Raw genomic sequence first — 19,098 nt, 5'->3', positions numbered from 1 at the left:
GATTGATAATGTCTTACTTTGTTCCCTGATTGATGCTATCTTACTGGTGTTCACTTATTGATAATATCTTACTTGTGTTCTTTGATTGATATTATCTTACTGGTGTTCTCTGTTTGATAATATCTTACTGTTGTTCTCTTATTGATAATATCTTACAGGTGTTCTCTGGTTGATCATTTTTTACCGGATTTAGCTGATTGATAATATCTTACTGGGCTTCTCTAATTGATAATATCTTACTGTGTTCCCTGATTGATAATATCTTACTGGTGTTCTCTGGTTGATAATGTCTTACTGTTGTTCTCTGATTGATGCTATCTTACTGGTGTTCTCTTATTACTAATATCTTACTGGTGTTCTCTGATTGGTAAAATCTTACTGTGTTCTCTAATTGATAATATCTTACTGTGTTCTCTGATTGATAATATCTTACTGGTGTTCTCTGATAACATCTTACTTGTGTTATCTGATTGATAATATCTTACTGTGTTCTCTGATTGATAATACCTTACAGGTGTTTTCTGATTGATAATTTATTACCGGTGTTCTCTGATTGATAATGTCTTTCTAGTGTTCTCTAATTGATAATATCTTTCAGGTGTTGTCTGATTGTTAATATCTTACAGGTGTTCTCTGATTGATAATAAGCTACTGGTGTTCTCTGATTGATAATATCTTACTGGTGTTCTCTTATTACTAATATCTTACTGGTGTTCTCTGATTGGTAAAATCTTACTGTGTTCTCTAATTGATAATATCTTACTGTGTTCTCTGATTGATAATATCTTACTGGTGTTCTCTGATAACATCTTACTTGTGTTATCTGATTGATAATATCTTACTGTGTTCTCTGATTGATAATACCTTACAGGTGTTTTCTGATTGATAATTTATTACCGGTGTTCTCTGATTGATAATGTCTTTCTAGTGTTCTCTAATTGATAATATCTTTCAGGTGTTGTCTGATTGTTAATATCTTACAGGTGTTCTCTGATTGATAATAAGCTACTGGTGTTCTCTGATTGATAATATCTTACAGGTGTTCTCTGATTGTTAATATCTTACAGGTGTTCTCTAATTGATAATATCTTACTGGTGTTCTCTGATAACATCTTACTTGTGTTCTCTGATTGATAATATCTTACTGTGTTCTCTGATTGATAATACCTTACAGGTGTGATCTGATTGATCATTTTTTACCGGATTTAGCTGATTGATAATATCTTACTGGGCTTCTCTAATTGATAATATCTTACTGTGTTCCCTGATTGATAATATCTTACTGGTGTTCTCTGGTTGATAATGTCTTACTGTTGTTCTCTGATTGATGCTATCTTACTGGTGTTCTCTTATTACTAATATCTTACTGGTGTTCTCTGATTGGTAAAATCTTACTGTGTTCTCTAATTGATAATATCTTACTGTGTTCTCTGATTGATAATATCTTACTGGTGTTCTCTGATAACATCTTACTTGTGTTATCTGATTGATAATATCTTACTGTGTTCTCTGATTGATAATACCTTACAGGTGTTTTCTGATTGATAATTTATTACCGGTGTTCTCTGATTGATAATGTCTTTCTAGTGTTCTCTAATTGATAATATCTTTCAGGTGTTGTCTGATTGTTAATATCTTACAGGTGTTCTCTGATTGATAATAAGCTACTGGTGTTCTCTGATTGATAATATCTTACTGGTGTTCTCTTATTACTAATATCTTACTGGTGTTCTCTGATTGGTAAAATCTTACTGTGTTCTCTAATTGATAATATCTTACTGTGTTCTCTGATTGATAATATCTTACTGGTGTTCTCTGATAACATCTTACTTGTGTTATCTGATTGATAATATCTTACTGTGTTCTCTGATTGATAATACCTTACAGGTGTTTTCTGATTGATAATTTATTACCGGTGTTCTCTGATTGATAATGTCTTTCTAGTGTTCTCTAATTGATAATATCTTTCAGGTGTTGTCTGATTGTTAATATCTTACAGGTGTTCTCTGATTGATAATAAGCTACTGGTGTTCTCTGATTGATAATATCTTACAGGTGTTCTCTGATTGTTAATATCTTACAGGTGTTCTCTAATTGATAATATCTTACTGGTGTTCTCTGATAACATCTTACTTGTGTTCTCTGATTGATAATATCTTACTGTGTTCTCTGATTGATAATACCTTACAGGTGTGATCTGATTGATAATTTATTACCGGTGTTCTCTGATCGATAATATCTTACTGTTGTTCTCTGATTGTTAATATCTTACAGGTGTTCTCTGATTGATGATAAGCTACTGGTGTTCTCTGATTGATAATATCTTACAGGTGTTCTCTGATTGTTAATATCTTACAGGTGTTCTCTAATTGATAATATCTTACTGGTGTTTTCTGATTGTTAATATCTTACAGGTAATCTCTGATTGATAATACCTTACAGGTGTTTTCTGATTGATAATTTATTACCGGTGTTCTCTGATTGATAATGTCTTTCTAGTGTTCTCTAATTGATAATATCTTTCAGGTGTTGTCTGATTGTTAATATCTTACAGGTGTTCTCTGATTGATAATAAGCTACTGGTTTTCTCTGATTGATAATATCGTACAGGTGTTCTCTGATTGTTAATATCTTACAGGTGTTATCTAATTGATAATATCTTACTGGTGTTTTCTGATTGTTAATATCTTACAGGTAATCTCTGATTGCTAATACCTTACAGGTGTGATCTGATTGATAATTTATTACCGGTGTTCTCTGATCGATAATATCTTACTGTTGTTCTCTGATTGTTGCTATCTTACAGGTGGTCTCTGATTGATGATAAGCTACTGGTGTTCTCTGATTGATAATATCTTACAAGTGTTCTCTGATTGTTAATATCTTACAGGTGTTCTCTAATTGATAATATCTTACTGGTGTTTTCTGATTGTTAATATCTTACAGGTAATCTCTGATTGCTAATACCTTACAGGTGTGATCTGATTGATAATTTATTACCGGTGTTCTCTGATCGATAATATCTTACTGTTGTTCTCTGATTGTTGCTATCTTACTGGTGTTCTCTGGTTGATAATATCTTACTTGTGTTCTTTGATTGATATTATCTTACTGGTGTTCTCTGTTTGATGATATCTTACTGTGTTCCCTGATTGATAATATCTTACTGGTGTTCTCTGGTTTATAATGTCTTACTGTTGTTCTCTGATTGATGTTATATTACTGGTGTTCTCTTATTAATAATATCTTACTGGTGTTCTCAGATTGGTAAAATCTTACTGGTGTTTTCTGATTGAAAATATCTTACTGTGTTCCCTGATTGATAATATCTTCCTGATGTTCTCAAATTGGTAATATCTTACTGTTGTTCTATTTTTGATAATATCTTACTGGTGTTCTCTGGTTGATAATGTCTTACTGGTGTTTTGTGATTGATGCTATCTTACTGGTGTTCTCTGACTGATATCTTACAGGTGTTTTCTGATTGATAATTTATTAACGGTGTTCTCTGATTGATAATGACTTTCTAGTGTTCTCTAATTAATAATATCTTGGAGGTGTTGTCTGATTGATGCTATCTTACTAGTGTTCTCTGGCTGATAATATCTTACTGGTGTTCTCTGGTTGATAATGTCTTACTGGTGTTCTCTGATTGATGCTATCTTACTGGTGTTCTCTTATTGATAATGTCTTCCTGGTGTTCTCTGATTCATAATATCTTACTGGTGTTCTCTGATTGATAATATCTTACTGTGTTCTCTGATTGATAATTTCTTACTGGTGTTCTCTTATTGATAGTATCTTGCTGGTGGTCTCTGATTGATAATATCTTACTGTGTTCTCTAATTGATAATATCTTACTGTGTTCTCTGATTGATAATATCTTACTGGTGTTCTCTGATAACATCTTACTTGTGTTCTCTGATTGATAATATCTTACTGTGTTCTCTGATTGATAATACCTTACAGGTGTTTTCTGATTGATAATTTATTACCGGTGTTCTCTGATTGATAATGTCTTTCTAGTGTTCTCTAATTGATAATATCTTGCAGGTGTTTTCTGATTGTTAATATCTTACAGGTGTTCTCTGATTGATGATAAGCTACTGGTGTTCTCTGATTGATAATATCTTACAGGTGTTCTCTGATTGTTAATATATTACAGGTGTTATCTAATTGATAATATCTTTCAGGTGTTGTCTGATTGTTAATATCTTACAGGTGTTCTCTGATTGATAATAAGCTACTGGTGTTCTCTGATTGATAATATCTTACAGGTGTTGTCTGATTGTTAATATCTTACAGGTGTTCTCTGATTGATGATAAGCTACTGGTGTTCTCTGATTGATAATATCTTACAGGTGTTCTCTGATTGTTAATATCTTACAGGTGTTCTCTAATTGATAATATCTTACTGGTGTTCTCTGATAACATCTTACTTGTGTTATCTGATTGATAATATCTTACTGTGTTCTCTGATTGATAATACCTTACAGGTGTTTTCTAATTGATAATATCTTGCAGGTGTTGTCTGATTGTTAATATCTTACAGGTGTTCTCTGATTGATGATAAGCTACTGGTGTTCTCTGATTGATAATATCTTACAGGTGTTCTCTGAATGTTAATATCTTACAGGTGTTCTCTAATTGATAATATCTTACTGGTGTTCTCTGATAACATCTTACTTGTGTTCTCTGATTGATAATATCTTACTGTGTTCTCTGATTGATAATACCTTACAGGTGTGATCTGATTGATAATTTATTACCGGTGTTCTCTGATCGATAATATCTTACTGTTGTTCTCTGATTGTTAATATCTTACAGGTGTTCTCTGATTGATGATAAGCTACTGGTGTTCTCTGATTGATAATATCTTACAGGTGTTCTCTGATTGTTAATATCTTACAGGTGTTCTCTAATTGATAATATCTTACTGGTGTTTTCTGATTGTTAATATCTTACAGGTAATCTCTGATTGATAATACCTTACAGGTGTGATCTGATTGATAATTTATTACCGGTGTTCTCTGATCGATAATATCTTACTGTTGTTCTCTGATTGTTGCTATCTTACTGGTGTTCTCTGGTTGATAATATCTTACTTGTGTTCTTTGATTGATATTATCTTACTGGTGTTCTCTGTTTGATAATATCTTACTGTTGTTCTCTTATTGATAATATCTTACAGGTGTTCTCTGGTTGATCATTTTTTACCGGATTTAGCTGATTGATAATATCTTACTGGGCTTCTCTAATTGATAATATCTTACTGTGTTCCCTGATTGATAATATCTTACATGTTGTTCTCTGGTTGATAATGTCTTACTGTTGTTCTCTGATTGATGTTATATTACTGGTGTTCTCTTATTAATAATATCTTACTGGTGTTCTCTGATTGGTAAAATCTTACTGGTGTTTTCTGATTGAAAATATCTTACTGTCTTCCCTGATTGATAATATCTTCCTGATGTTCTCAAATTGGTAATATCTTACTGTTGTTCTCTTATTGATAATATCTTACTGGTGTTCTCTGGTTGATAATGTCTTACTGGTGTTTTGTGATTGATGCTATCTTACTGTGTTCTCTAATTGATAATATCTTACTGTGTTCTCTGATTGATAATATCTTACTGGTGTTCTCTGATAACATCTTACCTGTGTTCTCTGATTGATAATATCTTACTGTGTTCTCTGATTGATAATACCTTACAGGTGTTTTCTGATTGATAATTTATTACCGGTGTTCTCTGATTGATAATGTCTTTCTAGTGTTCTCTAATTGATAATATCTTGCAGGTGTTGTCTGATTGTTAATATCTTACAGGTGTTCTCTGATTGATGATAAGCTACTGGTGTTCTCTGATTGATAATATCTTACAGGTGTTCTCTGATTGTTAATATCTTACAGGTGTTATCTAATTGATAATATCTTACTGGTGTTTTCTGATTGATAATACCTTACAGGTGTTATCTAATTGATAATATCTTACAGGTGTTCTCTGATCGATAATATCTTACAGGTGTTCTCTGATTGATAATACCTTACAGGTGTTATCTAATTGATAATATCTTACTGGTGTTTTCTGATTGTTAATATCTTACAGGTGTTCTCTGATCGATAATACCTTACAGGTGTTATCTAATTGATAATATCTTACTGGTGTTTTCTGATTGTTAATATCTTACAGGTGTTCTCTGATTGATAATAAGATACTGGTGTTCTCTAATTGATAATATCTTACTGGTGTTCTCTGATTGATAATATCTTACTGGTGTTTTCTGGTTGATAATATCCTACCGGTGGCCTCTGATTGATAAAATCTAACTGTTGTTCTCTGATTGATAATATCTTACAGGTGTTATCTAATTGATAATATCTTACTGGTGTTGTCTGATTGTTAATATCTTACAGGTGTTCTCTGATTGATAATAAGCTACTGGTGTTCTCTGATTGATAATATCTGACAGGTGTTCTGTGATTGTTAATATCTTACAGGTGTTCTCTAATTGATAATATCTTACTGGTGTTCTCTGATAACATCTTACTTGTGTTCTCTGATTGATAATATCTTACTGTGTTCTCTGATTGATAATACCTTACAGGTGTGATCTGATTGATAATTTATTACCGGTGTTCTCTGATCGATAATATCTTACTGTTGTTCTCTGATTGTTAATATCTTACAGGTGTTCTCTGATTGATGATAAGCTACTGGTGTTCCCTGATTGATAATATCTTACAGGTGTTCTCTGATTGTTAATATCTTACAGGTGTTCTCTAATTGATAATATCTTACTGGTGTTTTCTGATTGTTAATATCTTACAGGTAATCTCTGATTGATAATACCTTACAGGTGTGATCTGATTGATAATTTATTACCGGTGTTCTCTGATCGATAATATCTTACTGTTGTTTTCTGATTGTTGCTATCTTACTGGTGTTCTCTGGTTGATAATATCTTACTGTGTTCTCTGATTGATAATATCTTACTGGTGTTCTCTGATAACATCTTACTTCTCTTCTCTGATTGATAATATCTTACTGTGTTCTCTGATTGATAATACCTTACAGGTGTTTTCTGATTGATAATTTATTACCGGTGTTCTCTGATTGATAATGTCTTTCTAGTGTTCTCTAATTGATAATATCTTTCAGGTGTTGTCTGATTGTTAATATCTTACAGGTGTTCTCTGATTGATAATAAGCTACTGGTGTTCTCTGATTGATAATATCGTACAGGTGTTCTCTGTTTGATAATATCTTACTGTTGTTCTCTTATTGATAATATCTTACAGGTGTTCTCTGGTTGATCATTTTTTACCGGATTTAGCTGATTGATAATATCTTACTGGGCTTCTCTAATTGATAATATCTTACTGTGTTCCCTGATTGATAATATCTTACTGGAGTTCTCTGGTTGATAATGTCTTACTGTTGTTCTCTGATTGATGCTATCTTACTGGTGTTCTCTTATTACTAATACCTTACTGGTGTTCTCTGATTGGTAAAATCTTACTGGTGTTTTCTGATAGAAAATATCTTACTGTGTTCCCTGATTGATAATATCTTACTGGTGTTCTCTGGTTGATAATATCTTACTGGTGTTCTCTTATTGATAATATCTTGCTGGTGTTCTCTGATTGATAATATCTTACTGTGTTCTCTAATTGATAATATCTTACTGTGTTCTCTGATTGATAATATCTTACTGGTGTTCTCTGATAACATCTTACTTGTGTTCTCTGATTGATAATATCTTACTGTGTTCTCTGATTGATAATACCTTACAGGTGTTTTCTGATTGATAATTTATTACCGGTGTTCTCTGATTGATAATGTCTTTCTAGTGTTCTCTAATTGATAATATCTTTCAGGTGTTGTCTGATTGTTAATATCTTACAGGTGTTCTCTGATTGATAATAAGCTACTGGTGTTCTCTGATTGATAATATCGTACAGGTGTTCTCTGATTGTTAATATCTTACAGGTGTTCTCTAATTGATAATATCTTACTTGTGTTCTCTGATTGATAATATCTTACTGTGTTCTCTGATTGATAATACCTTACAGGTGTGATCTGATTGATAATTTATTACCGGTGTTCTCTGATCGATAATATCTTACTGTTGTTCTCTGATTGTTAATATCTTACAGGTGGTCTCTGATTGATGATAAGCTACTGGTGTTCTCTGATTGATAATATCTTACAAGTGTTCTCTGATTGTTAATATCTTACAGGTGTTCTCTAATTGATAATATCTTACTGGTGTTTTCTGATTGTTAATATCTTACAGGTAATCTCTGATTGCTAATACCTTACAGGTGTGATCTGATTGATAATTTATTACCGGTGTTCTCTGATCGATAATATCTTACTGTTGTTCTCTGATTGTTGCTATCTTACTGGTGTTCTCTGGTTGATAATATCTTACTTGTGTTCTTTGATTGATATTATCTTACTGGTGTTCTCTGTTTGATGATATCTTACTGTTGTTCTCTTATTGATAATATCTTACAGGTGTTCTCTGGTTGATAATTTTTTACCGGATTTAGCTGATTGATAATATCTTACTGGGCTTCTCTAATTGATAATATCTTACTGTGTTCCCTGATTGATAATATCTTACTGGTGTTCTCTGGTTTATAATGTCTTACTGTTGTTCTCTGATTGATGTTATATTACTGGTGTTCTCTTATTAATAATATCTTACTGGTGTTCTCTGATTGGTAAAATCTTACTGGTGTTTTCTGATTGAAAATATCTTACTGTGTTCCCTGATTGATAATATCTTCCTGATGTTCTCAAATTGGTAATATCTTACTGTTGTTCTATTTTTGATAATATCTTACTGGTGTTCTCTGGTTGATAATGTCTTACTGGTGTTTTGTGATTGATGCTATCTTACTGGTGTTCTCTGACTGATATCTTACAGGTGTTTTCTGATTGATAATTTATTAACGGTGTTCTCTGATTGATAATGACTTTCTAGTGTTCTCTAATTGATAATATCTTGGAGGTGTTGTCTGATTGATGCTATCTTACTAGTGTTCTCTGGCTGATAATATCTTACTGGTGTTCTCTGGTTGATAATGTCTTACTGGTGTTCTCTGATTGATGCTATCTTACTGGTGTTCTCTTATTGATAATGTCTTGCTGGTGTTCTCTGATTCATAATATCTTACTGGTGTTCTCTGATTGATAATATCTTACTGTGTTCTCTGATTGATAATATCTTACTGGTGTTCTCTTATTGATAGTATCTTGCTGGTGGTCTCTGATTGATAATATCTTACTGTGTTCTCTAATTGATAATATCTTACTGTGTTCTCTGATTGATAATATCTTACTGGTGTTCTCTGATAACATCTTACTTGTGTTCTCTGATTGATAATATCTTACTGTGTTCTCTGATTGATAATACCTTACAGGTGTTTTCTGATTGATAATTTATTACCGGTGTTCTCTGATTGATAATGTCTTTCTAGTGTTCTCTAATTGATAATATCTTGCAGGTGTTTTCTGATTGTTAATATCTTACAGGTGTTCTCTGATTGATGATAAGCTACTGGTGTTCTCTGATTGATAATATCTTACAGGTGTTCTCTGATTGTTAATATCTTACAGGTGTTATCTAATTGATAATATCTTTCAGGTGTTGTCTGATTGTTAATATCTTACAGGTGTTCTCTGATTGATAATAAGCTACTGGTGTTCTCTGATTGTTAATATCTTACAGGTGTTCTCTGATTGATGATAAGCTACTGGTGTTCTCTGATTGATAATATCTTACAGGTGTTCTCTGATTGTTAATATCTTACAGGTGTTCTCTAATTGATAATATCTTACTGGTGTTTTCTGATTGTTAATATCTTACAGGTAATCTCTGATTGATAATACATTACAGGTGTGATCTGATTGATAATTTATTACCGGTGTTCTCTGATCGATAATATCTTACTGTTGTTCTCTGATTGTTGCTATCTTACTGGTGTTCTCTGGTTGATAATATCTTACTTGTGTTCTTTGATTGATATTATCTTACTGGTGTTCTCTGTTTGATAATATCTTACTGTTGTTCTCTTATTGATAATATCTTACAGGTGTTCTCTGGTTGATCATTTTTTACCGGATTTAGCTGATTGATAATATCTTACTGGGCTTCTCTAATTGATAATATCTTACTGTGTTCCCTGATTGATAATATCTTACATGTTGTTCTCTGGTTTATAATGTCTTACTGTTGTTCTCTGATTGATGTTATATTACTGGTGTTCTCTTATTAATAATATCTTACTGGTGTTCTCTGATTGGTAAAATCTTACTGGTGTTTTCTGATTGAAAATATCTTACTGTGTTCCCTGATTGATAATATCTTCCTGATGTTCTCAAATTGGTAATATCTTACTGTTGTTCTCTTATTGATAATATCTTACTGGTGTTCTCTGGTTGATAATGTCTTACTGGTGTTTTGTGATTGATGCTATCTTACTGTGTTCTCTAATTGATAATATCTTACTGTGTTCTCTGATTGATAATATCTTACTGGTGTTCTCTGATAACATCTTACCTGTGTTCTCTGATTGATAATATCTTACTGTGTTCTCTGATTGATAATACCTTACAGGTGTTTTCTGATTGATAATTTATTACCGGTGTTCTCTGATTGATAATGTCTTTCTAGTGTTCTCTAATTGATAATATCTTGCAGGTGTTGTCTGATTGTTAATATCTTACAGGTGTTCTCTGATTGATGATAAGCTACTGGTGTCTCTGATTGATAATATCTTACAGGTGTTCTCTGATTGTTAATATCTTACAGGTGTTATCTAATTGATAATATCTTACTGGTGTTTTCTGATTGTTAATATCTTACAGGTAATCTCTGATTGATAATACCTTACAGGTGTGATCTGATTGATAATTTATTACCGGTGTTCTCTGATCGATAATATCTTACAGGTGTTCTCTGATTGATAATACCTTACAGGTGTTATCTAATTGATAATATCTTACAGGTGTTCTCTGATCGATAATATCTTACAGGTGTTCTCTGATTGATAATATCTTACTGGTGTTTTCTGATTGTTAATATCTTACAGGTGTTCTCTGATTGATAATACCTTACAGGTGTTATCTAATTGATAATATCTTACTGGTGTTTTCTGATTGTTAATATCTTACAGGTGTTCTCTGATTGATAATAAGCTACTGGTGTTCTCTAATTGATAATATCTTACTGGTGTTCTCTGATTGATAATATCTTACTGGTGTTTTCTGGTTGATAATATCCTACCGGTGGCCTCTGATTGATAAAATCTAACTGTTGTTCTCTGATTGATAATATCTTACAGGTGTTATCTAATTGATAATATCTTACTGGTGTTGTCTGATTGTTAATATCTTACAGGTGTTCTCTGATTGATAATAAGCTACTGGTGTTCTCTGATTGATAATATCTTACAGGTGTTCTCTGATTGTTAATATCTTACAGGTGTTCTCTAATTGATAATATCTTACTGGTGTTCTCTGATAACATCTTACTTGTGTTCTCTGATTGATAATATCTTACTGTGTTCTCTGATTGATAATACCTTACAGGTGTGATCTGATTGATAATTTATTACCGGTGTTCTCTGATCGATAATATCTTACTGTTGTTCTCTGATTGTTAATATCTTACAGGTGTTCTCTGATTGATGATAAGCTACTGGTGTTCTCTGATTGATAATATCTTACAGGTGTTCTCTGATTGTTAATATCTTACAGGTGTTCTCTAATTGATAATATCTTACTGGTGTTTTCTGATTGTTAATATCTTACAGGTAATCTCTGATTGATAATACCTTACAGATGTGATCTGATTGATAATTTATTACCGGTGTTCTCTGATCGATAATATCTTACTGTTGTTTTCTGATTGTTGCTATCTTACTGGTGTTCTCTGGTTGATAATATCTTACTGTGTTATCTGATTGATAATATCTTACTGGTGTTCTCTGATAACATCTTACTTCTCTTCTCTGATTGATAATATCTTACTGTGTTCTCTGATTGATAATACCTTACAGGTGTTTTCTGATTGATAATTTATTACCGGTGTTCTCTGATTGATAATGTCTTTCTAGTGTTCTCTAATTGATAATATCTTTCAGGTGTTGTCTGATTGTTAATATCTTACAGGTGTTCTCTGATTGATAATAAGCTACTGGTGTTCTCTGATTGATAATATCGTACAGGTGTTCTCTGTTTGATAATATCTTACTGTTGTTCTCTTATTGATAATATCTTACAGGTGTTCTCTGGTTGATCATTTTTTACCGGATTTAGCTGATTGATAATATCTTACTGGGCTTCTCTAATTGATAATATCTTACTGTGTTCCCTGATTGATAATATCTTACTGGTGTTCTCTGGTTGATAATGTCTTACTGTTGTTCTCTGATTGATGCTATCTTACTGGTGTTCTCTTATTACTAATACCTTACTGGTGTTCTCTGATTGGTAAAATCTTACTGGTGTTTTCTGATAGAAAATATCTTACTGTGTTCCCTGATTGATAATATCTTACTGGTGTTCTCTGGTTGATAATATCTTACTGGTGTTCTCTTATTGATAATATCTTGCTGGTGTTCTCTGATTGATAATATCTTACTGTGTTCTCTAATTGATAATATCTTACTGTGTTCTCTGATTGATAATATCTTACTGGTGTTCTCTGATAACATCTTACTTGTGTTCTCTGATTGATAATATCTTACTGTGTTCTCTGATTGATAATACCTTACAGGTGTTTTCTGATTGATAATTTATTACCGGTGTTCTCTGATTGATAATGTCTTTCTAGTGTTCTCTAATTGATAATATCTTTCAGGTGTTGTCTGATTGTTAATATCTTACAGGTGTTCTCTGATTGATAATAAGCTACTGGTGTTCTCTGATTGATAATATCGTACAGGTGTTCTCTGATTGTTAATATCTTACAGGTGTTCTCTAATTGATAATATCTTACTTGTGTTCTCTGATTGATAATATCTTACTGTGTTCTCTGATTGATAATACCTTACAGGTGTGATCTGATTGATAATTTATTACCGGTGTTCTCTGATCGATAATATCTTACTGTTGTTCTCTGATTGTTAATATCTTACAGGTGGTCTCTGATTGATGATAAGCTACTGGTGTTCTCTGATTGATAATATCTTACAAGTGTTCTCTGATTGTTAATATCTTACAGGTGTTCTCTAATTGATAATATCTTACTGGTGTTTTCTGATTGTTAATATCTTACAGGTAATCTCTGATTGCTAATACCTTACAGGTGTGATCTGATTGATAATTTATTACCGGTGTTCTCTGATCGATAATATCTTACTGTTGTTCTCTGATTGTTGCTATCTTACTGGTGTTCTCTGGTTGATAATATCTTACTTGTGTTCTTTGATTGATATTATCTTACTGGTGTTCTCTGTTTGATGATATCTTACTGTTGTTCTCTTATTGATAATATCTTACAGGTGTTCTCTGGTTGATAATTTTTTACCGGATTTAGCTGATTGATAATATCTTACGGGGCTTCTCTAATTGATAATATCTTACTGTGTTCCCTGATTGATAATATCTTACTGGTGTTCTCTGGTTTATAATGTCTTACTGTTGTTCTCTGATTGATGTTATATTACTGGTGTTCTCTTATTAATAATATCTTACTGGTGTTCTCTGATTGGTAAAATCTTACTGGTGTTTTCTGATTGAAAATATCTTACTGTGTTCCCTGATTGATAATATCTTCCTGATGTTCTCAAATTGGTAATATCTTACTGTTGTTCTATTTTTGATAATATCTTACTGGTGTTCTCTGGTTGATAATGTCTTACTGGTGTTTTGTGATTGATGCTATCTTACTGGTGTTCTCTGACTGATATCTTACAGGTGTTTTCTGATTGATAATTTATTAACGGTGTTCTCTGATTGATAATGACTTTCTAGTGTTCTCTAATTGATAATATCTTTGGAGGTGTTGTCTGATTGATGCTATCTTACTAGTGTTCTCTGGCTGATAATATCTTACTGGTGTTCTCTGGTTGATAATGTCTTACTGGTGTTCTCTGATTGATGCTATCTTACTGGTGTTCTCTTATTGATAATGTCTTGCTGGTGTTCTCTGATTCATAATATCTTACTGGTGTTCTCTGATTGATAATATCTTACTGTGTTCTCTGATTGATAATATCTTACTGGTGTTCTCTTATTGATAGTATCTTGCTGGTGGTCTCTGATTGATAATATCTTACTGTGTTCTCTAATTGATAATATCTTACTGTGTTCTCTGATTGATAATATCTTACTGGTGTTCTCTGATAACATCTTACTTGTGTTCTCTGATTGATAATATCTTACTGTGTTCTCTGATTGATAATACCTTACAGGTGTTTTCTGATTGATAATTTATTACCGGTGTTCTCTGATTGATAATGTCTTTCTAGTGTTCTCTAATTGATTATATCTTGCAGGTGTTTTCTGATTGTTAATATCTTACAGGTGTTCTCTGATTGATGATAAGCTACTGGTGTTCTCTGATTGATAATATCTTACAGGTGTTCTCTGATTGTTAATATCTTACAGGTGTTATCTAATTGATAATATCTTTCAGGTGTTGTCTGATTGTTAATATCTTACAGGTGTGCTCTGATTGATAATAAGCTACTGGTGTTCTCTGATTGATAATATCTTACAGGTGTTGTCTGATTGTTAATATCTTACAGGTGTTCTCTGATTGATGATAAGCTACTGGTGTTCTCTGATTGATAATATCTTACAGGTGTTCTCTGATTGTTAATATCTTACAGGTGTTCTCTAATTGATAATATCTTACTGGTGTTCTCTGATAACATCTTACTTGTGTTATCTGATTGATAATATCTTACTGTGTTCTCTGATTGATAATACCTTACAGGTGTTTTCTGATTGATAATTTATTACCGGTGTTCTCTGATTGATAATGTCTTTCTAGTGTTCTCTAATTGATAATATCTTTCAGGTGTTCTCTGATTGATGATAAGCTACTGGTGTTCTCTGATTGATAATATCTTACAGGTGTTCTCTGATTGTTAATATCTTACAGGTGTTCTCTAATTGATAATATCTTACTGGTGTTTTCTGATTGTTAATATCTTACAGGTAATCTCTGATTGATAATACCTTACAGGTGTGATCTGATTGATAATTTATTACCGGTGTTCTCTGATCGATAATATCTTACTGTTGTTCTCTGATTGTTGCTATCTTACTGGTGTTCTCTGGTTGATAATATCTACTTGTGTTCTTTGATTGATATTATCTTACTGGTGTTCTCTGTTTGATAATATCTTACTGTTGTTCTCTTATTGATAATATCTTACAGGTGTTCTCTGGTTGATCATTTTTTACCGGATTTAGCTGATTGATAATATCTTACTGGGGCTTCTCTAATTGATAATATCTTACTGTGTTCCCTGATTGATAATATCTTACATGTTGTTCTCTGGTTTATAATGTCTTACTGTTGTTCTCTGATTGATGTTATATTACTGGTGTTCTCTTATTAATAATATCTTACTGGTGTTCTCTGATTGGTAAAATCTTACTGGTGTTTTCTGATTGAAAATATCTTACTGTGTTCCCTGATTGATAATATCTTCCTGATGTTCTCAAATTGGTAATATCTTACTGTTGTTCTCTTATTGATAATATCTTACTGGTGTTCTCTGGTTCATAATGTCTTACTGGTGTTTTGTGATTGATGCTATCTTACTGTGTTCTCTAATTGATAATATCTTACTGTGTTCTCTGATTGATAATATCTTACTGGTGTTCTCTGATAACATCTTACCTGTGTTCTCTGATTGATAATATCTTACTGTGTTCTCTGATTGATAATACCTTACAGGTGTTTTCTGATTGATAATTTATTACCGGTGTTCTCTGATTGATAATGTCTTTCTAGTGTTCTCTAATTGATAATATCTTGCAGGTGTTGTCTGATTGTTAATATCTTACAGGTGTTCTCTGATTGATGATAAGCTACTGGTGTTCTCTGATTGATAATATCTTACAGGTGTTCTCTGATTGTTAATATCTTACAGGTGTTATCTAATTGATAATATCTTACTGGTGTTTTCTGTTTGTTAATATCTTACAGGTAATCTCTGATTGATAATACCTTACAGGTGTGATCTGATTGATAATTTATTACCGGTGTTCTCTGATCGATAATATCTTACAGGTGTTCTCTGATTGATAATACCTTACAGGTGTTATCTAATTGATAATATCTTACAGGTGTTCTCTGATCGATAATATCTTACAGGTGTTCTCTGATTGATAATATCTTACTGGTGTTTTCTGATTGTTAATATCTTACAGGTGTTCTCTGATTGATAATACCATACAGGTGTTATCTAATTGATAATATCTTACTGGTGTTTTCTGATTGTTAATATCTTACAGGTGTTCTCTGATTGATAATAAGCTACTGGTGTTCTCTAATTGATAATATCTTACTGGTGTTCTCTGATTGATAATATCTTACTGGTGTTTTCTGGTTGATAATATCCTACCGGTGGCCTCTGATTGATAAAATCTAACTGTTGTTCTCTGATTGATAATATCTTACAGGTGTTATCTAATTGATAATATCTTACTGGTGTTCTCTGATTGATAATATCTTACTGGTGTTCTCTGATTGTTAATATCTTACAGGTGTTCTCTGATTGATAATAAGCTACTGGTGTTCTCTAATTGATAATATCTTACTGGTGTTCTCTGATTGATAATATCTTACTGTTGTTTTCTGGTTGATAATATCCTACCGGTGGCCTCTGATTGATAAAATCTAACTGTTGTTCTCTGATTGATAATATCTAACTGTTGTTCTCTAATTGATAATATCTTACCGGTGTTTTCTGATTGATAATATCTCACTGGTGTTCTCTGATTGATAATATCTAACTGGTGTTTTCTGATTGATAATATCTAACTGGTGTTCTCTGATTGATAATATTTTACTGGTGTTCCCTGATTGATAATATCTCACTGGTGTACTCTGATTGATAATGTCTTACTGGTATTCTCTGATTGATAATATCTTACTTGTGTTCTCTGATTGATAATATCTTACTGGTGTTCTCAGATTGATAATATCTCACTGGTGTTCTCCGATTGATAATATCTAACTGGTGTTCTCTGATTGAAAATATCTTACTGATGTTCTCAAATTGGTAATATCCTACTGTTGTTCTCTTATTGATATCTTACTGGTGTTCTCTGATTGATAATATTTTACTGGTGTTCCCTGATTGATAATATATCACTGGTGTACTCTGATTGATAATGTCTTACTGGTATTCTCTGATTGATAATATCTTACTTGTGTTCTCTGATTGAAAATATCTTACTGATGTTCTCAAATTGGTAATATCCTACTGTTGTTCTCTTATTGATATCTTACTGGTGTTCTCTGGTTGATAATGTCTTACTTTGTTCCCTGATTGATGCTATCTTACTGGTGTTCACTTATTGATAATATCTTACTGTTGTTCTCTGATTGAAAATATCTTACTGATGTTCTCAAATTGGTAATATCCTACTGTTGTTCTCTTATTGATATCTTACTGGTGTTCTCTGGTTGATAATGTCTTACTGGTGTTTTCTGATTGATGCTATCTTACTGGTGTTCTCTGACTGATAATATCTTACAGGTATTCTCTGATTGATAATGTCTTACTAGTGTTCTCTAATTGACAATATCTAACTGGTGTTCTCTGATTGTTAATATCTTACAGGTTTTCTCTGATTGATAATAAACTACTGTTGTTCTCTTTTTGATAATATCTTACAGGTGTTATCTGATTGTTAATATCTTACAGGTGTTCTCTAATTGATAATATCTAACTGGTGTTCTCTGATTGATAATATCTTACAGGTGTTCTCTGGTTGATAATATCTTACCGGTGGCCTCTGATTGATAATATCTAACTGTTGTTATCTGATTGATAATATCTTACTGGTGTTCTCTGATTGGTAATATCTTACTGTTGTTCTCTTATTGATAATATCTTGCAGGTGTTCTCTGGTTGATACCATCTTACTTGTGTTCTCTGATTGATGCTATCAAGCTGATTGTATGGGAATTGTAATAAAACGCAATGCTATGTATCTGCATTGATAAAATATGTGAATCAGAGCTATATCGGCATCCGTTACAATATTAATATATGCATACTCTTTTAGGATTTTTAATGAAAGTGATCTTTTGATTTTGATGGTAATTGTTACTTGTACTAGTGGTACTTATCTAAATGTAAATGTGTCGATTTTTTCACATATGTTCTTAGATGATAGCCCCAGTTTTACAGAATAAATTCTGTATTATTTAATCATATGAAAAGCAGAATAGAAAATGTTAGGTATATTCAGTCGTCTTAGGCAGAGTACAAAATCAAATTAATTTTCCATAAAACAGGAACACCCTTGGTGGACAAGTACATTTCAAATCGAAGGCCAACTCCCCGGGAACTTGGTCGCCTGTCACGTCTGGTTAGCTTGTCTTCCTATAGAATGTTTATATACCTTGGCCTTTCTGAAGCAGAACTCGAAACTATCAAGGCAGAGTCACAAATGTTAGCGGGAAGAACGATAATCACGAAGATGTTCCTAACATGGACCAAAATTTATCCTAAAATGACCTTCCATGACATCAAACTGGCTATGGATAAAGCTGAATTGGCATCTGATCGCATCTTGGAAGTGATTGAAGCAAACAAGGGGTCATCGTGTCAAGGTCAGACTCGTTTGTGTGTGTGTGTTTGTGCACCGCGAGAGAGAGAGAGAGAGAGAGAGAGAGAGAGAGAGAGAGAGAGAGAGAGAGAGAGAGAGTGTGTGTGTGTGTGTGTGTGTGTGTGTGTGTGTTTGAAAAAAACCGCCTTCTACATAAAAACTGGTAATGATAAAATTGATATTAACCATTTGTCAATCCATATCGTATATTGATACTATGATGCACACGTTATAAATGCAGCAATAATATTCGAGCAATCAACGCATTATTTATTCTTTT

The 19,098-nt window shown here is 32.4% G+C and overlaps 1 protein-coding gene across 1 annotated transcript in view; it reads left to right on the top strand.

Moving 5' to 3' along the window:
* The window catches only part of LOC117326262, a 30,356-nt gene that overhangs the window by 10,119 nt on the left and 1,139 nt on the right, over nucleotides 1-19,098 (top strand). The window contains exon 7 of the mRNA XM_033882941.1: nucleotides 18,505-18,822. Within this exon, the coding sequence (XP_033738832.1) occupies nucleotides 18,505-18,822 (318 nt within the window). The remainder of the gene's footprint in view (nucleotides 1-18,504; nucleotides 18,823-19,098) is intronic.

The sequence above is a fragment of the Pecten maximus genome, chromosome 4, assembly GCF_902652985.1.
Source record: "Pecten maximus chromosome 4, xPecMax1.1, whole genome shotgun sequence".
Lineage (NCBI taxonomy): Eukaryota > Metazoa > Mollusca > Bivalvia > Pectinida > Pectinidae > Pecten > Pecten maximus.
Note: the sequence above shows the minus strand (reverse complement) of the source record. Positions and strands in the feature narration are given on the sequence as shown.